Source organism: Nannobrachium achirus (assembly GCF_963921795.1).
Source record: "Nannobrachium achirus genome assembly, chromosome: 12".
NCBI lineage: Eukaryota > Metazoa > Chordata > Actinopteri > Myctophiformes > Myctophidae > Nannobrachium > Nannobrachium achirus.
This window is the reverse complement of record NC_137832.1, coordinates 49,782,158-49,805,756: the sequence shown is the minus strand read 5'-3', so window position 1 is coordinate 49,805,756 and position 23,599 is coordinate 49,782,158. Positions and strand designations below refer to the sequence as shown.

At 43.2% G+C, this 23,599-nt stretch overlaps 1 protein-coding gene across 1 annotated transcript in view; it reads right to left on the bottom strand.

The window, feature by feature from the left end:
- The window catches only part of nf2a (NF2, moesin-ezrin-radixin like (MERLIN) tumor suppressor a), a 41,498-nt gene that overhangs the window by 5,319 nt on the left and 12,580 nt on the right, over positions 1-23,599 (bottom strand). The window contains exons 5-15 of the mRNA XM_080738053.1: positions 19,110-19,178; positions 18,434-18,516; positions 16,916-16,991; positions 15,835-15,969; positions 14,910-14,984; positions 13,722-13,835; positions 13,091-13,213; positions 11,783-12,000; positions 9,229-9,334; positions 7,673-7,803; positions 5,959-6,118 (exon numbers count right to left, since the gene is read on the bottom strand). Coding sequence (XP_080594179.1) covers positions 5,959-6,118; positions 7,673-7,803; positions 9,229-9,334; positions 11,783-12,000; positions 13,091-13,213; positions 13,722-13,835; positions 14,910-14,984; positions 15,835-15,969; positions 16,916-16,991; positions 18,434-18,516; positions 19,110-19,178 — 1,290 coding nt within the window. The remainder of the gene's footprint in view (positions 1-5,958; positions 6,119-7,672; positions 7,804-9,228; positions 9,335-11,782; positions 12,001-13,090; positions 13,214-13,721; positions 13,836-14,909; positions 14,985-15,834; positions 15,970-16,915; positions 16,992-18,433; positions 18,517-19,109; positions 19,179-23,599) is intronic.

Here is a 23,599-nt window from a genome sequence, read left to right as displayed (position 1 = left end):
AACCATTTACAATTGTAGGCATTTAGCAAACACTCTTAATCCAGAGTGACTTACAATAAGCAAGTTTATACATCAATGCAACATTGATACATCAAATGCATGGAAAAAAGTAATCTAAAAATCTAAATATAAAAAATAACGTGGGTAGACCAAGCACCTATTCAGTAAAAAACTATAAATATCATATAACATAAAAAATGTATGGTCACTGGTCAGAGGTGCGTCTTCAGACCACGGCAGAAACTAGGGAGTGAGTCTGCAGTTCTAATTGCAATTTATTCCACAGTTTGAGGACCAGGAGGGGCGAAGAGTCTGGGACGAGTGGATCGTTGTCCTGGGGTTTTTGGCGAGGGTTGTCAGCTTCCCTGTGTTAGCTAACACCGTCTAACTATCATGACGTATTCATTTTTTTTATTTTTTATTCTTCAATATAGTATTTTTGTATATAGTGTGATTGCTGTTTTATTGCTGTGCACATGGCCCGGGCCTGCTGATGAAAATGAGCTCTTAGCTATATCCGGTAGAACACATCAGATTTCCATAACTGAAATTCATGTTTAAAACATTTTTGCATTGTCCTTGGCAATGTAAAACTGAAAACTGAACGAGAGAGAGAAAAAATATCCTAATTAATCATGAATTGTAATCACGCATTTAGAAGTGCTCTAGTCTAGAACAGTGGTTCCCAAACTTTTAGCTCAAGAGTAAAGACCCCAAAATAAATTAGCTGTGATTTGTCATTTTAGAGGTATTAAAAGTACTTAAATTGTCACTTTAGAAATGTGCATATAACCTCTATACCAGGGATGTCAAACTCAAATACACAGTGGGCCAAAATGTAAAAAATGGTACAAGTCGAGGGCCGGACTGGTTCAATGTTTATTTAAACGCGGGCTTGTAGATTTGTTTATGGAATGTCTTAGATTTTTGACCCCTGCTCTTGAAGCAACCTGGTGGATTCACTAGTGATGGACGATGAATGAGCAACGAGTCAGTTTACGCTTTAGAGATCACATTTGGTGATGATGGGAGAAGAAAGACGTGGGTTACTCAGCATCTCTGTAGTCTGTGGTGGAGATGATCAAGGGGAAGGGGAGGGGAGGGCCTGGGGCTAAAGATCAATGTTGGCTGAAAATTAGTGCCGTTAATCGTCTCTTTGTGAGCTGGTGATGGATTAATCCGGTGCCCGTCCCTATGCACCCAGCCGTCCCATTAGTGCACCACATGCACTGGATCGGCCAGCGTAACTTAAAATTGGCTGGACAAACTCAACGCTACTTTAATGCATTTCAGGTGCTATGGACTCTAAAGCAGGCTGAACAAGGTAAATATTGGACCGGCGGATGAGGTGAGCTTCAGAAATCCTGGTTATTCCTGGGAGTGTAGAAGTGGGTTAGATACTGTGGGCAAATCAAAATGCATAAAGGGAGAGGGGTGGGGGACTTATGTCGTGTTCATGTAGCCCTGTCAATTTTAGACGTGATGTGCATGAGCCAAGCTGTGTGTGTGTGTGTGTGTGTGTGTGTGTGTGTGTGTGTGTGTGTGTGTGTGTGTGAGCATGGTTCCATATGATTTCCATGCTGAACATTCAAGTACTGTATTCTTTATTTACAGCAGGGCTGCTCACTGCGATTTATAACAGCAGAGGCCATGGACTCATCTCCAGCAGAGACAGCCTATATGGTTTCAGCGTAACAGGGAGCAGGAGATCAGTCCCCTGATGCTGCCCTGGTCCAATTCCTTTACAATTTCGATTGTAGGAGGCTAGCATTCAGAGGCACTCCTCATTCTCGCCGCCTTGAAACGCTTTTTCTTTTCCTTTCTCCGAGATGAGCGTGTCCTCCTCCTCTGAATGCGGCTTCTCTCTGTGCAGCTGTGGAATTGCGTTGTGAAATGGTATGGCTCAGTGCCAGCTGAACGCAGCAGCCCATGGGCCTGGTGCGAGCACAGAGGCACCGGCCCGTGTCCAGGGAGTCCGCTGGCCACTCATTAATCTTCCATGGGAGAGGAAACGCACAGTAAAATCATCAGTGTTAATTCAGCCATTTGCAACTCCCGGGAGTGTACTAACGTAACCGAATGGAGCCTCACACAGCTCCTTCCCATTACATACTCGTACACTCCGAGTTAAACTAACACTGAGGATTTCACTGTGTGCAGACTGGGAAATGCAGTAAGCACCTGGATGCCTCCCGACTTCCAGAACAGCACTCCATTCCTCCCTTTCACTCCTCCGTTCCTACACTGGCGTCTCCAGTTTTGTTTTTGTTTTTCTTCTCCGAAGCTATCTCAGCCTTGTGTAAGTGCCAAACTCCTGGCGGTGGTCCACATTCTTTGCACCCAAATCAATCCCTCCTCCTTCAAATTCGTCCCTCATCCGTTGAAAATCATTAGCTGCACTCTCCCCAAACAAACACACACACGTTATGTTGATCCCCGTTTTCCCCTCGGATGATTCTCCCTGGCTCTGCAAGGTTGACTTTTCCGTGCTTTCGCTTCCCTCAACTCTCTGCCTCCCTCTACCCACCACACGTTTTGTTGCCGTTGCACGGTCGGACAGTGCTAAGACCCGTGGCTCAGAATTTAATTTAATGTGTTCTCTGATATTAGAGCCTTTGCCGGAGGGGAGGAGATAACAAGACCTGACTTAATTGACTTACTCACCCAAAGGCAACATGGTAGGGGGGGATTGGGTGTCAATTGTGAAGCGACCCAACCGCATTATGGCCAGTTACACACATATTAGTTGTTGTTTTTTTACCACTCATTACATCCTCCTTTTTTTTCATGCCAGACTGCAGTGGTTCTCAACCTTTTCAGACTGAGACCCCCAAAATAATCATATTTTAACTGGGGACCCCTCCACCCTGACGAGCACTAAGAGTTGAGGAATTACATTTTGTATTGTGAGCATGCAGATCTCTAATATTTGACAATTTGGCCAATGTTTAATTTGTCATTTTAGAGGAATTAAAAGTCCTTAAATTGTCACTTTAGAAATGTGCATATAACCTCTATATCAGAGATGTCAAACTCAAATACACAGTGGACCAAAATTTTAATTAGGGATGTGCGCGTGTACACGGTTTGAAAACCACTATTCGTTTTGAAAATACAATTCGATTATTCGATTAAATATATTTTTAATTATTGAGATATTAACTTTATTAAACATTTAAACTCTGCGCCCATATTACTGTCTTGTCTTAATAAAATGTTACTTTTTAACAAGCAAATTAAGCAATCCCTTGGTTGATTTGCGGAGCATGCCTGTCTGTGTGACAGTCTGACTGACTGTTGCGCGCTGCAGTGGTCGCGCTGACACGCAGCCACACACCAGGCAGGCTGTCCGCTGCGCAAGTAAATTAATGGCAATTAAGCGACGTGTATCTTAAACATACTGGATGTGAATCACTCGCCTGCACGCTGCATCTGTGATCCGGTCCATGAATTAATCCATATTTTGAGGTGAGAACATGCCAAGGAGAATGCTTAATCATACATTGGCTGAGTATGGAATACCATTATGTAGCTAACTTTGAACAAAGCTGTTGCTCATTACTATAGCGACTCCAGTCAGACAGACATCAGCTGTTATAGCGAGTCTAGCGACCCAGCTGAGACTGATGCGCTAATTATTACTGACCCAGATTCACGCAATGACGTAATTGATAAATTTGAGCAAGATTTCAATATTATATAACATTTTAAAAGGCTTTTATATACTCTTGATACTTTTTTCAAACGAGGTTTGCCCTAATAGATCGAAGTGCTCAGTTTTGGCTATTTTCTGTGTGAAATTACAATTAAAAAAAAAATAACAATTAATTTTAGATTAATCGTGTATTCGATTACAAAACGGTCGTGTACACGTCAGTGAAATTAGTCGCTAGGAACATCCCTAATTTTAATGGTACAAGTCGAGGGCCGGACTGGTTCAATGTTTATTTAAACGCGGGCTTGCAGTCACATGCCCTCGATACGCGCCAATGCACTAGCAGTGCATTGTGGGACTTGCAGTATTATAGTGGTGCATGTGTAGCAGAGTGACTCACTGCCTCAGCCTGATGGCATCAAAAGTCTAATATTTCCCCCAGTCCATAGGGATATCCCTTTGGTCTGATGGTCAAGATGTTGGACTTTCATGCGAGAGACCTTGGTACGAATCCCAGGCATTACATGTGCAATATACCAGTGGGCCAGTTCTAATAGTAATTAAATATCATCCCGCGGGCCGAAGATAATTCATTCACAGGCCTGATTTGGCCCCCGCGCCTTGAGTTCTGACTTCATGTTGGTTTGTTTACTGTTGAGTAAGAAAACAATGTTGCACATTAAGCTAATCATCTGGGGGGCCCCCAAATAATTTGCCCAGGTTGAGAACCACTGTGCTACATAGATATAGTTCCCCTAGAGAAATCTGCTCACGGTAATCTTCATTGGCGTTAAAGAGACTGTGGAACAACGGGCTGTACAATGAATCCAGGGCCAAAGTGGAATCTAAGAAGTGACGCGTCACGGTAGTCTAGGCAGGCAGAGAAGTCGAGCAGGTCTCATGCTTATACACCCTCCTTAAGCAAATGAACCCTGGCATCCCTATTTTGGGCATGTCATTTCAACATGTCCCCTGGTGAGTTTTAAATCCTTAGAAAAATGTTCAATAAATGTACGACAAGTATTTTTTTCTCCCTAAAGGAGCATTACAGTACCACTATTTTTGCCCTCATTTGGCATTCCAATATCTATGAATATGTATACGTTTGATCATCCAGAAAGTGAGTACCCACAGAGAACATCATATAGCATATTAATGCTTCGGAGACATGCAGAGTGTAAGAAACTACCAGGAGTTTCACAGGGAGGAAAAATACATAAACTAAAAGTGTGGTGCGTTTTTTTTGGTTCAGGGAGTCCCAAATCTGGGCAGCACCGAAAAGCCAAAATAATGCCGTTACCTGCCCCAAACCCTTACCCTAACCTCAATAAAAGTATGCCTAAACCCAACCCTAACCCTTAGTTGAAATAACGATGCGTAGAAATAGCGAGAATTGCCCCCTCTGAATGACCTCATATTGTAGTTTAGACAGATCCGAACCGAAATAAATTAGTCTCTAAAAGTGGAGTATGCATCGGCCCTAACTCGACTTAAGTTGGGCTATAAAGTTTCCTATTGTAAACTGCAGCCTGCGGTCTGCGGGACCCGGCACGGATGGCCACGGTTATAATTTTTCTTTACCAGGTGGAAGAAAAGACGAATCGCAGGCTGTCACAGTGGATATGTTATTTTGCCGTTTTCTCTAGAGACCGTGGTAGTGTAAACGTGGCCTTAGGCTCTACTTCAGGAGTTTGTGATGTCAGAGTCTGTGTCATGATTGCGCAGATTGTTGTGGAGCGTCACGGAAGCAGAGCCACACCGCCAAACACAATCACTGCAACAAAGGCTGTCTGACTGAAGTGCTCTTTTGAAATTCAAAGCAACCCTCCGATGAGTGTACAAATGGGACCAAATGTTCCATTTGTGCACTCTTCAGAGCAACATTGAGGAATCTACAGTGGGGGAAACAATAGGAACAGTGAGACGGTGATGCCGGAGTGGAGAGATGAATAACAGTCGATAGATGGCAGGCCTTAGGTAGATTGGACACCTCCGTGTTCAATTCCAGCTGGGGACCCATGTTTTTTACACCCTTTTTCCCTCTGATTTCTCTACTCTTTTGGCTAATTATAACAGAAAAAAGAAGGGAAAATATCTTGCCCAATCATTAGGTCACAAGAGAACAGCTGTTCTGAGTGTGTTGAGTGCATGTGGGTAGAATGGACAGTGAGTCCATTCTACAGTGACATGTGCGTTGTGCATGGTTGGTCCGTGGTATAGAGAGTGGTGGTGCATAGTGGGTATCTTTGAACGTTTGAACGTGTGTCCGTCCATCCATCCCGCCGGCAGCTAACTGGGCGTACCTTTTTGAAGTTGCTGTGCTTGCTGGTTCCCTGCTCGGCGTTCTGGTTGTGAAGGATGTCCAGGGGCGTCTCCCTCTCCTTCAGCTTCAGACTCTCGATCTCGGTCTTGAGCTCGTTGAGCTGCTCCTGGAGATGCTTGCTCTTCTCCATGTACTCCACCCTGAGGGGGTGACAGACAGTAGAGTAGGTGTGGGGGTGAGTGGGTGGAACCAATTAGCAATTCATTGCACTTGAGTGTGCAGCACTAGCCAAAGGATCGCTCAACCCTGCTACTGGTTGAGCTTGTAACAAGAAATAATCTGGCTTTACTTATTAACTTAATTTGTTTATAATATTTAGACATATTATTTAGAGCTTATTAAACAGTCCCTGCAAAAAAAGACCCTTTCTATGTAGCTCCCTGCCAGGCCCGATAATCCAGAGAATTTAATAAGCTTTAATTTAAAAAAAAAGAAAATGTAATCGGAACTAAAAAAGCAGAACTATACATCTCGGAACGGTTTCTTCAGGACCCATTTGATCGCTGCACCATTACCATGGCAACCGGCAACCGGAAGCAGCCATCCGTCCGAGCCATGGGATGGTTCCATTCACTCACTGTTTATACAACACGGGAGCCAGTTCTCGAACGGATGGTCAGATTTTCAATCTTTTTTTTTTATTTTTTTATTTTGAAGCTGTGGAAAGCGTAAACACCCACGATTCATTGTTTGGAGTCCGATCGTGCACGCGGATATTATCGCGACCACGTTAACAGGTTGAGGTAAGAGAAGAAAGGCAGTGCAAGACATAGGGAAATTCTCATGACTATCGGGACTTGCACCAAACGAGTTAATGAACTGTACATGTAAATACACCAGATTTAGCAATGGTGCTAATTTTAATCCAGTCCCCACAAAAAAACATACAACAGAAACAAGGAACAATCTTTTTTCCCTCTAACAAATCTCTACAAATCTGTAAACTGTTGTAGAGCTGCCATTTGTAGAGCTTGTAGAGATGCCTTTTTGAAAAATGCCACCCCCAGAATAAGGACACTAGGGTTCATGTGATTACTTCTGAGCTTCTTCTTTCCTGTTCTGCACTTGTTTTTGCAGTTCTGAGGGCTGTATGAGAAAGCCTGAATGCCAGCAGCTGACAGCAAATGTTGGAAGGTTGACACTGACAGGTCCCGAAATCTCAAGAGAAAGCGCGAGCTGACAAAGCCTTCCACCGTAAAAGTGTAAATGTGCTCAACCAAATTAAAAAACAAAGCGAGATCCCTCTTAGTAATAGAACTAATAATAAGAACAATACATTTTATTTGTAACACATGTACAAATTACAAAGTGCTAGAGGGTTTAAAAACAAAATAGAAAAGGCAAAAAAATATTAGACCATAACATAATCCCCACTTGGGGTAAAAAATTGTTTAAAAACTAATTAAAATCAAGGCATAGAAAGAAAAGACCTAAGGAAAAAAAAAATAATTTGTAGGGGGTTCCAGGGGGCCCCAACAACAAGCTCACAACACTTTGCCATGCTATGAACTTGCAGATCTTTCTTTTGAATTAACACACATTTTCTCTTACAGTATGAAGCGACCTGGTACAATGTCTTTATTTTATTAAATTTTTTAGAGATGGAGCTCCACGGCCATAAATACACGTCAATTTGGGAGTCCTTGACATAAAAAGTTTGAGAACCACTGCGTTAAATGCCCGGCCTCACTTACTTCTCCTTCTCAATCTCCATGGACAGGCGCTTCATGTCGGTGTCTTTAAAGTCAAAGCTCAGGTTCTCCCTGCTGAAGCTCAGGTCGGGCGGCATGCTGTCAGCCGGTGACGACTTGGGCGATGGCTGCGGCTGTGAAGGGGGGGGGGGGGGGGGGGGGGGGGGGGGGGGTAAGGGAGGGAGTGGTGGGTGGAAAAGTGAGAGTGAGATAAGGGAGGATTGAGGGGAAAATGCAGAGTGACAGGAGAGATGGACCATGGGAGGGAGGGGGGGCCAATCAGGGGACAATAAGCTACAGCAGGGTCTTCAACAGGGGGTCCGGGACCCCTAGGGGGTCCCCAGAGTTACCATAGGGGGTCCTCCAAATCTTTGAGTGATAGAAACCTTTTTTCTCCTTTTTTATATTAACCACTTGAACCCTAGCGTCCATATTCTGAGTACTTTAGAAAAAATAGCAGATCTACAAGCTCACAACGCCTCGCAGCGCAAGTCTTTGTGAGCTTGTAGATCGGCTATTTTTGGCAAAGAGCTTTGGTGTAGAGAGGAAAAAGAGCAGACTAAGTACAGAGTGAAAGGTTGAGTTTATTAAGTATTGACAGTTCAAGTGGTTAAATGTCTGAAAATACAAATTGACAGGAATCCAAAATACACAGATGATTCTGCTGTCAAACAATGAAACTATATGGAATCTATGAACAGGTTGTGGGGGTCCCTGCTTCATCTCTCTCTCAACTAAGGGGTCCTTGGCCTGAAAACGTTGAAGACCCCTGAGCTACAGACTAATGGGACTGAAAATTACGGCTTTTTATGGTGAATTAAGACTATCGATTAGATTTTTTTATAATCGACTAAATCGATTAGTTCACAAATAAACATTGGAGGAAAAAAAAGGACCAGATTATTGTGCCGATGGGAACAGACAGTGAATGCTGCACACATCACACTGCGCAGTCTTTCCAATGAAGTGTGGATATATGGGGAATGAAAGAGAATGGACCACTCCGCAAAAAAAAAAAAAAAAAAAGGAGTAGTACCTAATGTACAATATAAATGGAAATCCATTATCTGCATTCCAACTCTGCCGGGGATGTGTCAGGCGGGGGAGATAAATACGGTCTGGCATGCATGCCGTCGCCATACATGTCCATTTCCCAGAGGCCAAATGAAGATGACCGGCAAGATTGTTGAGCATCTGCGCTCGTGTGCACATTGAGTCTCTTCTAGGTTCATGAGATGAGAACGTGTTCCAATGTTTCCCCACATGAATTGTGCACGTGTGTGTGTGTTTGTCTGCATGCATGCACAGACTCTCACTCTCCGTCCACAAGTGTTTGCCCCACGTGGATTTCACGTAGGTGGCTTGTTCACGTAGGCAGACTAGTCTGCACTGCCTGTTTTTTATGCAAGTATCTTCACTGAACACTGGGAAATGATTATGTGTACACGTGTGGCTGTGTGTTGCATTTATGTGTATGTGTGTGTGTGCGTGTGTGTGTGTGTGTGTGTGTGTGTGTGTGTGTGTGTGTGTGTGTGTGTGTGTGTGTTCCATGCCGTTACCGGATAGACAGCCTTGCTGGTGATCTCTAGCAGCTTGTTCTTAGCCCTGCGTTCGGATTCGCGTGCTTCCTGCAAATCCTGCTTCAACTGCTCGGCTTCCTTCGCCCTGTGAGAAGGGGTGACGGACGGACGGACAGACAGACAGACAGACACATACATTTATGGTAAAAAGAAATGTCACACGGAGGGATAGAATTGATCTCAAATCAAATCAGCCTTAATACTCCCAATACTGCCGGGGACTGTCACCATTATCGTTCGGGCAGGCAATCAGCGGGCAATCACCTGTGACTGTACGGCACTGGCAATGCATTCACGTCACATTAGGGCTGCAACTATCGATTATGTTCTTGAACAATTGAAAATATCAGATCTGTACTTTGAATTTTTTCAAAACTTTTCACCTATGACACGCCCCAAAATATTGAATGGTTATAATATTATTAGTGCATTGATTGATTTTTCTTTTAACCCTTTCTGTGCCACTTGGGGGCGCCAAAGTCAAAGTCTGTTGAGTGGCCAGGCATTACTCCATAGGCGGACAGACAGGGACCGGACCCACGTGGCAGTGACGCGCGTGTACTGTACATGTTTGTGCTTGTGATGAGACGGACCTGGATGAAATGGCTACAGATAGCTATAGGCTGATAGCTCATTTAGAAGATAGATATTCGGCGATTTAAGCCGTAAATAAAACGTTCAAGCTAAGATTAGAACACAGTTCAGAGAAAATGCTCTCTAAAGATGTGACTTTGTATTGGATTCGGCGGCGCGATGCGGCGGCGTTGCCCGATTACGGGCCGGTGGAAAGGGCTTTCGGTCGGCGGCCTAGATTTTAAATTTAGAGCCAGGCTTGGTGCGGCCTCGGATTATTTTATTCATTTTATTAAAAAAGCCAGACTAGTTCGGGATAGGCACACTGGAATATGTCGCGCCGCCGACAGTGAACATTCACTGAACATTGGGGGGGGCATTGCCGAAGAAAAGCCGAACTTGTTCGGGATAGGCACTAAATGAGTTAAAAAGAACACTCCAGTGCTCAGAAAAGTGCATGGACAGGAACTGCATTTGGCGGGTGAGTGGTTAATGGTGCGGGTTTGAAATGTGTAAATGGCATAGCAGAGCTTGTGAAGTGATGGTCTCAGTGATATTTTATACTTTGCAGTGACATAAAAGGGAGCCAAATTTGCCATAAATGACGATTAAGTCATATTGACGCTCTGATCAGCGTTAAAATAGTAAGGCAAAGGTGATTGGGTCAGTGTGGTTAGGTGCCTATAGCATTCATAGCAATTAAACTGCATTACACAGATACATTGCAAAATCGGTTCGAATGTGCTTAGGCTTGAGCATCTAGTAATTGTATTTGACTCAGGTGTGCGTTTTTTAATCAGTGTTCCTGCAAACAATTAACTACTAGCACAATTAACTAGCAGGGGGAGCAGGAGCTACTTAAAAGCTTCTATCTCATTTTATTTTGTGTGTGCATGTGCGTTTGTGCACGCGTACTTGTGTGTGGCGCGCGCACACATGTGTGTACATGCATGATTACCCACACCTCAAGTCAGACAAAAGACCCGAAATGGAATGATATGGGAACAGTCATTAGAATCTCTCTCGCTATAATTGTACCATTTAAAAGGAGATCACTCGTATCGACTTGGTTCACTGCAGAACAAACCAAGGTTTATTTGCACACTAAACTCCCACGCGAGTGCTGAAATTTCTACAGTTGAGCTAAGATGGAAGGCCCATTTGACTGTTACCACAATCTGGATTGTAGATTATGTTAATACGATATAACTAACACAACTTTTAGGACCACAATTGAAACACAGCTCAAGGACTAACATAATCTACAATACAGATTGGTTAAAATAAATTGTATTCGCTGGATGGATTGCAGCTTTAACAAACAAGTTAAACGCTTCGCTCTGGTGGCATCGAGCTACTTTTCAAGGCACACGAGCCAACCCGGCGGTTATATTGTGGAAATATCAGTTTTGATGCTCTCGTGAGACACTTGACTCGCATATGGGGAATTAGCATTTCAAATGGAAGAGGGAGGAAAACATTAATAAAATAATAACTGAAACTTGGGAAAGTTAAGTATGATGCAGGAATAAAACTAAAACTATCTAAAACTCTGCAAATGGTGTGTCTACGAGTGTGACTAAATGTGAATAAAAGCGACAAACGGAAAATAAAAAGCACTCCGACTCCCAAATGTTTTATACTTGCTTGTGCACCATGCTGTACTCTAAAACAGTGGTTGTCATAGTGGATTCCGGGGACTTTGTGGATTCCTTTATCGGGGTCTAAATTGACCCATACAAGTCTGTAACTCAGACAGTATACAAATGAAACCATTTGGTTCCATTTGTACCCTGTCAGAGTTAAGAGGAGACCTTGAAATGTAAAAGTTTGAGAACCACTGCTCTAAAACAATAGCCAATCTACGACACATCGTGAGCTTGTAGATTGGCTAATTTGGGTGCCTGACACCAAGCATAAATCAGGCTTTACCACCGCACGCACGCACGCAAACACACACCTCCTCTCTGACTCCTCGGCCATCTTGAGAGCCAGCATCTCAGCCTCCAGCATCTTCTGCTCCATGAGCCTCCTCTCCTCCTGGCTGCGGATGGCCGTCACCTTGATGCGCTGCATCTCTGACTCGGCCTCGGCAGCCTTCTGGGCCAGCAGCTTGGCCTCCTCCTCCGCGATCTGGGCCTTCTCCGCCAGCAGGTCCGCCGTCTGCTCCGAGCGCAGCTGCAACAACACGGGACGGAGCAGGTGTTAACCCATGTAGGCCGGGAACGCATTATCACTTCAGTTTAACCATTATTTTATGCTTTAACTATCGGAAAAATAGTAGATACACAAGCTCACAGCGCGGCACCGAGTGCCGCGTTGTGAGCTTGTAGATCTGCTTGCTATCTGCTTGCTAAAAGGTTTTTGAAAAAAACCCATGTTTCTACGTCAGTGGTTCTCAAACTTTTTCATGTTGTCAAGGACACCTTAGCCTCGGAAACCCAGACTTTTATTAAGGACCCCTAGAATTATATGTATTTGGCCAGCGACCCCCATCTCAAAATATTATGCATCAAGGACACCCCAGAAGCAAATATTTGAGTTACAAATGTTCGCTTTAAAAAAATATATAGGAAATGTCGAATTCAAAATGATATACATGTAAGTTGATTTGTAAAAAAAAATCCAGGTCTAAGTGGGTTTTTAAGAGGGATAGAGTGATGGTGGTGTGTGTATGTGGGGGGTTGTGGGATAGAACGATGGAGACCGCAGGGGGGACAAAGAACAGGGGTCTTACCAGACCGCAGGGGGACAGAGAACAGGGGTCTTACCACAGTGGTTCTCAACCTTTTCAGTCTGTGACCCCCAAAATAATACTATTTTAACCACCCTGAAGAGTTGATGCATTACATTTTGTATAACACGGTTCTATTGTGAAAATAGCCGATCTACATGCTCACAACGCCTCGCAACGCGAGGCGTTGTGAGCATGTAGATCGGCTATTTTCACAATTTCTGCCTCTAATATTTGACAATCTGGCCAATGTTTAACATGTCATTTTAGAGGTATTAAAGTCCTTAAATTGTCACTTTAGAAATGTGCATATACCCTCTATACACTTAAACTTTATGTTGGTTTGTTTGCTGTTGAGTGAGAAAACAGTGTTGCACATGAAGTTAATCATCTGGGGACCCCCCAAAATAATTTGGGGACCCCCCTGGGGTCCACAGGTTGAGAACCACTGTCTTACCAGACCGCAGGGGGGACAAAGAACAGGGGTCTTACCAGACCACAGGGGGGACAGAGAACAGAGAACGTGAGTCTCACCAGGGCCTCGTTGGCCATGTGGGCCTCGTCCTGCAGTTGAACCAGCCTCCTCTGCAGCTCGTCCCTCGCCCTCTCCGCATCCTCCCGCAGACGCTTCTCCCGCTCCAGACGCTGCCTCTCCACCTGACATGCAGAGAGAGAGAGAGAGAGAGAATGAGATTGAGAGAGCGAGAGAGAGTGAAAGAGATCGAGAGAGAGAGAGACAGAAAGAGTTAAAGAGAGAAGACAGAGAGGAACATAGGTAAGAGTCTAGGGGCCATATCTTGAGAATTTATTTTTAAACACATGCACACATTTAATAACCTGAATAATAAATAATAAATCTGAAGTCCCTAAATAAACTGAATGGAAGGATTGAGCATAAATTGGTCTGTGTTAATCAGGTTATGCTTACCGTGACAAAGACCGTGCTCTGATTAAGATTGGGGGTGCGTGTTTACATAATAGTTTAATAATCGAAGTACATGACTGATCATTACATCTTTTCCATAATCTGTGTGTTGCCTTAATTGGCGTATGATCAAATTATTACCGCGCGTGTCAACACACTCCAAGACGGATCTCAGGGGGGGGGGGGACAGAATGTGATGTTATGAATTCAACAGCACCAGCCTCCCCTCAGCACCAGTACCTGTTTCCTGGCTCTCTCCTCGCGGGCCTGGGTTTTCATCTGCTGCACCTCGAGGCAGTCGACCCGCCTTCGGCGCATGAACAGGTCATGGTTCCCTATACACAGCTGCAGAATCTGAACAATGCAGGCAGAATACAAAACTGTAAAATAAAGAGGTCTCGCAATAGGAACCCTTGCTGTTGTGACAACAGCTCTCTGGACAGTATTCATTCATTGTATTATGAAATATGAAATAGTCAATCTACAAGCTCAGACTAATAGATCCGCTATTTGATGTATTTTTTAAAATATTTATTATTTTCGCATATACAGCTATGATGTTTTAAAGGACAACAAGGGTTTATATTTTAGATAGCAATTTGAGAAAAGAAAAGATGAGTGTTAAAATGTTTTCATTTACTGCTTTCTATATTTTGCCCGCACCCAATTTCAGCGGGTGCGGGCATGTGTACAAATGGCTAAATATGTATTTTTAGTCACAATAAACTGGCAAGTTCTTTATTAATATTTACCGTAACACTACTAGCCCCCATAAGTCACATCTGCCCATGAAAGATTGCGGTGAATCTTGGGAATGGGCTTATTGTGTCTAAAAATACATATTTAGCCACTTGTATGCATGCCTCCACTCACTGAAATCAAAATCATCAAACTAGCTAAAACGATAGATAGCAGTAAAACATTTTAACACTCATCTTTTCTTTTCTCTAATTACAATCTAAAATATGAACCCTTGTTGTAAAAAAAACAAAGTGGTCCTTTAAGATTTCATTAAATGGACTTAACCCATTAAAACCGGGAAAGCATCCGTATCATTTTACAATTTAGCTATATAACAACATTGATCAGAAAACTGTTAGGATTTAGAGTGCATTTTTTGAATCAGCCTCAGGTCTAAAGGGGTTAAACAAACAACAAAAATCACACTCGTGTGAACTGAGCGGTGGTGTGTGTGTGTGTGTGTGTGTGTGTGTGTGTGTGTGTGTGTGTGTGTGCAACAGCGCCCCTCCCTTAACATGTGTGGTCAGAAAAGGTTACTGCAGGCTACAGACCCGGAGACAGACAGACAGACATACAGACAGACAGACAGACAGACAGACAGACAGACAGACCCACACACACGGCCACGTATAGGAGCGTTGTGACCACCGCTCAAAAATGGAAGCTTTATCATAGCATTGGACTCACCAACTTGTTGACCCTCAGCCGCGATGAGTTGAACTTGAAAACATTTGTTTTCTTGTCCAGAGGTTTGATGGCAAACTAAAGAGGTTAAAGGGGAAGACCACCCATTTTCAATATTGAAATATGTCATTAATATACCTTAGAGGAGTTGTGTGGAAATAGAAAAAAAGTTCCCCCCCTTCTGTGTTGCCTAGAACTGGAAGATTGATTTTGGGGTTTGTATTGTAAAGTCCAGAGTGTGATGTCATCATTCTGGACTTTACAATGCAAACCCCAAAATCAATCCTCCAGTTGTAGGCAACACAGAAGAGGGGGAACTTTTTTTCTATTTCCACACAACTTCTTTAAGGTATATCAATGACATATTTCAAAATTGAAAATGGGTGGTCTTCCCCTTTAAGGAGACAAGAAGAATTAACCATTAAGTTTAAAGTTTGCTCACAATCACAAAGACATTCAAATTAAAATAAACAAAATGGAATATCTTGGGATCCACATGATGAGAATGGTGAGGCGCCGCCCTGTGTGGACGCTTAATTAATTATTTAATGATGAAAAATGCTTTTTTGGGAATGTTTTTTGAAAATGTTTTGAAATAAAAACAACATTATGTAGGAAACAGACAAAAATACTTCATAACACTACTATAAGTATAATTATGTAACACCATATTCATATAGATGAAGGGAAAAGAGGCTAGTGGGCTGGTCATGGCAAAACGTGGTTATGGTTACTAGTAAACGTGTGTCTCGCTTGCTTTGTTTACATTCTCCCGTGCAGCATGCCGTGGCTCTACAGCTAAGCCGACATCAGCCATTACATCACACGTTTTGCTGGTTTCACCGTTTTTTGCCCGTTCACATGGAGACCCGAGGCAGAGCGTTCTCCATCATGTCACTCTATAGCCTCCAGATCCCTGATGGCTCACCTCCTTGTCACTGTAGGAGATGTTGCGGATCTCGTTCCAGGGGAAGGAGCACTTGGGTGTGAGCTTATTGTCAGGCTCATAGATGTGCAGGCCCAGGGCGTCCACGCCCAACAGCAGGTCCGTTCCCTTTTTGTTCTAAAAAACACCCCAAAAACACAACCACGGTTAAAGGACAACTTTGTTTTACAACAGGGGTTCATGTTTTAGATAGTACAGAGCAAAGAAAAGATGTGTTGAAACATTTTTCATTTACTGCTTTCTATCATTTTACAGATTTTTCATTTTACTGTAGGCCTACTAGCTCCCACTAAGTCACAATATCCCATTGAAGTCCGCAGGGGCATCTCGGGAATGTTGGAGGTGACCTGAGCATAGGCTCGAGACTTACACAGTATAGCCTACTGTGTCCTTTAACAGAGCATAATTATTAGTCCCCGGTTAACCACTTAAGCCCTAAATCCTTTCTCATAAGTAGCAAAAATAGCATATCTATACAGTATGCGACGCATTTTTGATCATTGTGAAAATAATTTTGCCCAAAATCGGGAATGCCAGGTATAAAGTGGTGACGTAGAGACGGGAGTCTTCCCCCCTGCCTGCCTCATTTACACTTCATATGAACATGACACGAAGGTGCCAGCCGCCACCGTTCATTAGTTTGAATTGGGCTGAGGCAGACCAGCTGTGGGGGAAACACAGGCGCTTGCACGCCCAAGATTAATGTCCAAACTCGACTTCTGAAACAGACTCGCCTTTTATGGAGCGCAACCATCGGGTTTTCTGCGAGTCATCTTTTTTTTTGTTTGTTTTTCTTTTAAAACACAAGGTCGTCGTGACTCACTGGCCAGAGGGATGATGTTCAATAATTCCCTAATCACGTGAAAGGTGCCTCTGTAAATGTCGGCGATCCAAATCATCTCATGAATTCTATTAAGCAATCATCCGGGGCGAACTCTGGAGCGGAACAGAGCAGGATTACCATTCCGGTGCTCCATCTCCATTACGCTACAGAACGAACATGGCTCTCTGTCGTATGGGCTTAGCGTGCACACAGATAACAGGGGAGAACCCCTCAGCTTACCCTGATGAAAAAGTAATTGACACCATACATGTCCAGGTCCTGGGCTATTTTTAAGTACTCCATCTCAGCTTCATCCCTGGTTCAAAGACAGAATGAAAGAGAGATGGGTGATGGAGTGCCAAGGGGGGTGGGGGTGACAGGGTGGGGGAAAGCAAAGACAGGCAGACAGGAGAGTGGAGGAGTGGAGTTGAGTGGAGCGAGGAGAGGAAAGGGGATGGAAGGCACAGAAGGCATCATACCACATTTCACACCGAGTGTGACATCTGTCATGTTGTGTGATGTACAAAAGCGTCACGGCACCACGGGGGGGCACAAATATTAGTTATGAGTTTAGTTTCTCACACACACACACACACACACACACACACACACACACACACACACACACACACACACACACACACACACACACACACACACACACACACACACACACACACACACACACACACACACACACACACACACACACACACAATTCTCCTAACAAGCCTTAGGGGTCATGCGCTATAGGAGATAAGACTAAGATTCTACAGCCTCAGACACCCTTAACGCTGCAACAGTGATAACTAATGCACAAATCTTCCATCCCCCTCCCTGTCGCAGCCTGGCTGCCAGAGCTGTTAGCCATTTTAGGGTCGTCCCAGGAGAAAAAACAGGCACAACATTAGCATAATTTTGATGGCAAGAGAAAACTTGGTGTCTAGAAATCAATCCAATTTTAAAGAGACACGGGAGCACCCTGCTGCATAACGGGCCATTAAAAAGGTTGTACTGCGAGCACTTTTGACCCCAGAGGGGCATCAGGAGATGCATCATTGATGCTTTGGATTAAAGCAGAGTTATTATAGCTAACTAAATCTAAGACAAACAATAACAATGCAAAGCTAACTAACCATGTCATGCATTCTTTCAGAGTAAACTTTTCAACTTCTATAAATCAGGGAATTCCTAAAAGATTCGAACTAAGGCTAAATTAAATGAAATAAAAAACTAAAATCAACTAAAAATAGTAAATTCCTACTGAAATCAAACACAAAAGCGAAAAACTAAATTGAAACTGAATAGTTATGTCAAAAACTATAATAACTGATGCAAATGTACCAGTCTCAGCCTGAGGAAAAGACTAGGATCATGTTTTTGACAAGAAATACAATTCTTCTGTACACCATCACAATGTCTTTGTGGACACAGCTTTCAAACAACCCTCTGGTGCACATACACCACCCCACCACCACCACCACACAGGCATGTTTTCAGATGCATGCAGATAAAATAAGATTATCCAGATAGTGGAGAAGTGTTACACATCAGCTTGAAAAGTTAACACAACAAAGACTGAAGATGCCAAAAACAACTTGGACGTCGGTACACTACAGTTTGTCATTTTTTTGCGTTGCTGTTTAGAGTTTCCTCTGTCAACCACACTCTATTTCCCCTCAAACTAGTGCAGGCTCTGGATTCAATTAAATGAATGCTAATTTCATTAGTTTTAGTTAACTATAATAACCCTGGTACCTGCTTCGACCCCTGTGCTCGGCGTAGCATGCTGTGATCCTCTCTTCCCACATCTCTGCAGTCATCTGGTACAAGTTGATCACCTGAAACCAAGAGGTCAACACACACGCACATAAAATACACACATATTATGACTATGAATACACTCCCATTTAGGCCTAGAATTATTGAATGCTTTAACCAGTGAAAAATAGCAGATATACAAGCTCACAGCGCGGAAGCCGCAGCCACGCTGCAAGCTTGTAGATCTGCTATTTTTGAAAAAGTTGTGAAAATGTGTGCAAATCTTTGAATATGTATTTTTAAACGTTTGACTAAAATGTTGCTTCTGGGTGGTCCCTGGAACTAGATATTTTGAGATGGAGGTCCGTGGCCAAATAAATATCAGTTTGGGGGTCCTTCACATGAAAAGGTTTGAGAACCACTGACATAGTAGTCGCAGAGCGGCACTCGGTGCCGTGCTGTGAGCTTGTATATCTGCGATTTTTCAATAGTTAAAGCGGTCAATAATCCTAGGCCTAAAAGGGTTAAACCAAATGTTGGCATCCAGGTATAAAGATAATAAAAACATTTTTAAATAATAAAGCGTATATACATCTTTGTGAGGCATTCCCAGCCAGCCCAGAATAATGGCTGGCTGAGGCAGAGATGATAAAAAAACATGCCACTCACTCACCCTCTTGGGCAGCAGGTCCTCTTGAGCCAAGAATCCAGGCTTGTGAACGTTGGGATCGTAGTCCCCGTACTGCAAGAAGCCCGAGAGCCAAAACGCATTAGAAACTCATTGAGAAAACAAATCACCATCATCCACTGCTGTCCCGCAATAATGGCACAGACCTGTGGGTGCCGCATCTTTTTTCTAGGGAGGGAGTTGTGCATCGGATGACACTAGGCCAGTGGTTCTCAACCTGTGGGTCGGGACCCCTACAAATTATTTTGGGGGGTCCCCAGATGTTTAGCTAAATGTTAACATTGTTTTCTCACTCATCAGTAAACAAACCACCAACATAAGATTTAAGCGTATAGAGGGTATATGCACATTTCTAAAGTGACAATTTAAACAAATTAAACATTGGCCAAATTGTCAAATATTAGAGGCAGAAATTAAGAACCGTGTTATACAAAATGTAATGCCACAACTCTCGTCAGGGTGTGGGGGGGACCCAGTTAAAATGTGATTATTTGGGGGGTCGCGGCCTGTGAAAAGGTTGAGAAACACTGCACTAGCTAGGTCACTAGAGTTGCAGAAAATGAATGCAGGTCGGCCTCCCGTCAGGTCATTAACCCAGTGGCCCGTGGTCAGGAACCAGCGTCATTAAATGCCATCATTAGAGATATCTCAGGGAGAATGATTGATAACCTATTTGCCCAGTCACGGAGCAAAGCCAGCTATGACATTTTGAAAGGCAGATGCGACGATATTAGGGATGACTCAAAGGGGAGATCCACCCATTTCCAACATTGAACTATGTCATTAATAATACCTTAGAGCAGGGGTCTTCAACATTTTCAGGCCAAGGACCCCTTATTTGAGAGAGAGATGAAGCAAGGACCCCCCCCCCCACAACCCTTTCATAGATTCCATATAGTTTCATCATTTGACAGCACAATCATCAGTGTATTTTGGATTCATGTCAATTTGTGTTTTCAGATATTTAACCACTTGAACCGTCAACACTTAATAAACTTGACCTTTCTCTCTGTACTTAGTCTGCTCTTTTTCCCCTCTAGACCAAAGCTCTTTGCCAAAAACAGCCAATCTACAAGCTCACAACGCCTCGCAGCTTGTAGGTCTGCTATTTTTGGCTAAAGTTCTAAGAATTCCAAGAATATGGATGCTGGTCCCCATAGTTGAAGACCCATGCCTTAGAGGGGTTGTGTGGAAATAAGAAAAAAGTCCCCCACTTCTGTGTTGCTTAGAACTGGATGATTGATTGTGGGGTTTGGCTTGCCAAGTACACTTTGATGACATCATCAAGATGTACTATGCAAGCCAAAGGTTTTCCCCTTTAATTCACCTGGGTCAAATGTCTTTAGATTTGCGATTACAAAAGCAGGGATGGAAAAGCATCAGAATTATCAGACTCTAGGCCGCAGCATGTTTTTGTCCGCTCACTTGTGTGTTGTGTTTCACCGTGCAAATCATATGCATAGCCTGCATCTACACTAATGCAACCTCTCAACCATCTGTTTTCTATGTGCGCAGCCTGGGAGGCCTAGAAAACAAACAACGGATGATGGTATGAAGGCTGATGGCACATTTATAAGGCTTTGTTCAGACTGCAGGCAAATCCGACTAGCTTCTCAATCTCAAATGACTATCCACACTGTTACTTGCAATTGATATTAATTTTGATATCATCGATCTTCATTGGGTGCTGTGGTAATTAATTCTGTATCGGCATTAGGTCTTACGTGATTATACACCATCGTACAACAAAGTATACTGTAATCAGGCTTCAGTGTCCAGACTGAAACACGCCATTAGAAATTGGATTTCAACTGCATTTCAAACCACCAAGGAAGATAGATCTTTATTATCCCAAGAGGGGAAAAATCAGTCGCCCAGAGGCGACAAACAGAGCAAAAAAAGAAGAATCAACTATACAGAGCAGTCATAAACGTAGGCAAAAAAGGTGTCCATAACAGTCAATGCTACATAAGTGTCTCACCAGTGTCACCATTATGTCAAACACAAGTAATAATACTTAATACTAATTAATAGTGCAGAGCCAAACAAAAGTGTCCATCATGGTCAGTGCAAAAAGCATGAGAAGTGACATGGGCTCATAGCAAAAGCGGCACAGGAAGGAAGGTGGTCTGGTTCACAAAGATCCAGTGGTGTAAAGTAAGTAAGTACTTTTACTTAAGTACTGTACTTAAGTACAGTTTTGAGGTATTTGTACTTTACTTGAGTATTTCCAATTTCCAATACTTTCACTTCTACTCCACTACATCTGGGATCCAAACATTGTACTTTTACTCCACTACATTTATTTGAAAACTATAGTTACTAGTTACTTTGCAGATATAAATGATTATATTACAAAACATACATTAATCCCTATTTTATACCTAGGCTATTTGTAAATAGACTATCTACAAGCTCACAACGCATCGCGACGCGTTGTGAGCTTGTAGATCTGCTATTTTCAAACAACTTGTACTTTTGGTACTTTAAGTATATGTTGATATCAATACTTTCGTACTTTCATTCAAGTACATATTACGGACTTTTACTTGTAACAGAGTATTTCTATATTGCAGTATTGATACGTTTACTTAAGTAAAATACTTTTTCCACCACTGCGAAAATCTGATTTGGAATGCCAGTGAGAACATACAGTAGTTCTCCTGGTAAACTCAAGACTTGAACACGGGGTGGACAGCTGCCATCAGCAGTTCTTTACTCTCCATTTTTCTGCGTTAGCAACCTGCATAGGAGTCTAGAGCACAAACAAATGTGCCTGAGGGACGTCCTTTGAGCCAAGGGGTATGGATTTTGCTTGTTTCCTAAATTCATAGTTTCCTATCCCTGCAGCTCTGTTCCCTGAGTTCTAAACTTGTTTGTGCACAACTGATGAATAATAGATTGTGTGTAGACTTGTCTCACTGTGAGGGGGCCAGGGTTTTTGAAATGGGTCCCTATTACTCTATGTAGGAATTAACAAATAATAAAATGCACTTGGTGGCTCTCTCTCTCTAGCTCTCTATTACACATATAAAGTTAACTACTGTATTTTATCCACTGCAAATTTCCACAAACGAGAACTGAGCAGGGAATAACGATGAGTAAGCCACAGACATAAGTGTCTACAAATGCCATCTACAGTGACAGCCTTGAAATTAATGTTGCTGTCAAAATCATTCAGTTCCCCATCCATTAATCAAATCATCAGGACAGAACAATCGGCTAATCACTTCATGAACCACGCCAATCGAACACAATCAGATGAACTGTTACAGCCCTAAATAGCTCTCCTTCCCCAGAATAAACAGGTTGTAATTAATACCGACTAGTGACACATACAGTATAGCTCAAAATGTGCCTGGATGAGTACCTACTTTTATATTTGCCTCAAAATAAATTACACTTATTAGCCCGCGGACCTCCATTTGAAAAGATACACCAGGGACCCCCATATGAGAGGATTTTCAAGGCTCTAGCAGTGATTCCAAACCATTTTAATTTCAAGGACCCCCAGTTTGACATGCATTAGGCTACAGAACCCCATTTAATGGCATTTATTTCTCTGGGACCCCATAGTAAAATCAATGTTAATTTAACTCAAAGTGTACAAATCGAAACAAATTGACCATTTATGGGTCCTTTTGGTTCCTAACTATCATTTAGCTGGGGACCCCCTGGAACTCCCTCGAGGACCCCACTTTGAGAACCAATGTTCTAAAAGCAATCTGTGAAAACCTGTGTTTCTCGGTAATGCCAACAGACACTATGTATGTGCGCGCGCCTATCCATCTGTCAGTGTCATCTCCCCCTGTCTACTCTAGCTGGTCAGCGGTTTCCCTGGCCGGGCCCGAGAAGAGAGGCTGTTGCTCACTCAATTGGCTCCGGTTCCCCCGGTGAACCCTGTCTCTGCACTGTTTGTGAAAGCTGTTTCTTGAAGTTCCCTGTCAACACCTTCCACCCCTAAACAAGCCCACACACGATTACAAAGCAAGAAAGTCTCTCTGCTCTCTGCAGACCTACAGTATTCAGGCTGACACTCTAAGCGCACACTCCCACAGACACACACACACAAGTATAATGAGTAAAAAGGGTGCAGGGCAGGCACAGAGGTGTGTGTGGTTTTTAGGGACGCAGTCGGTACATGTGTGCACAAACAAATTTCCCATTCCCTTTATTCGGTGTCTCTCTCTTTCTTTTTTTTTTTTTTAAATGTTTTTTATCCCACGGTTTTTGTAACCCATTTTTCTCACCCGGTGACTACCTAACCTGTAGTCCTGGCTTCCGCTCTCCCCCTGCCGCGCCAGGGGACATTGGGGAGCACCCGGCTGGCTAGGGGGAGGTAGTATAGAAACCAGGACTACTGCATGTTTTTGTGTGAGGGGCTGAGGGCCCATGCCCAAGGAGACACGGGGAGAACATGCAAACTCACCACAGAAAGGCCCTATCGCCAACCCCACCTAGGGTGTGGGTGCTGA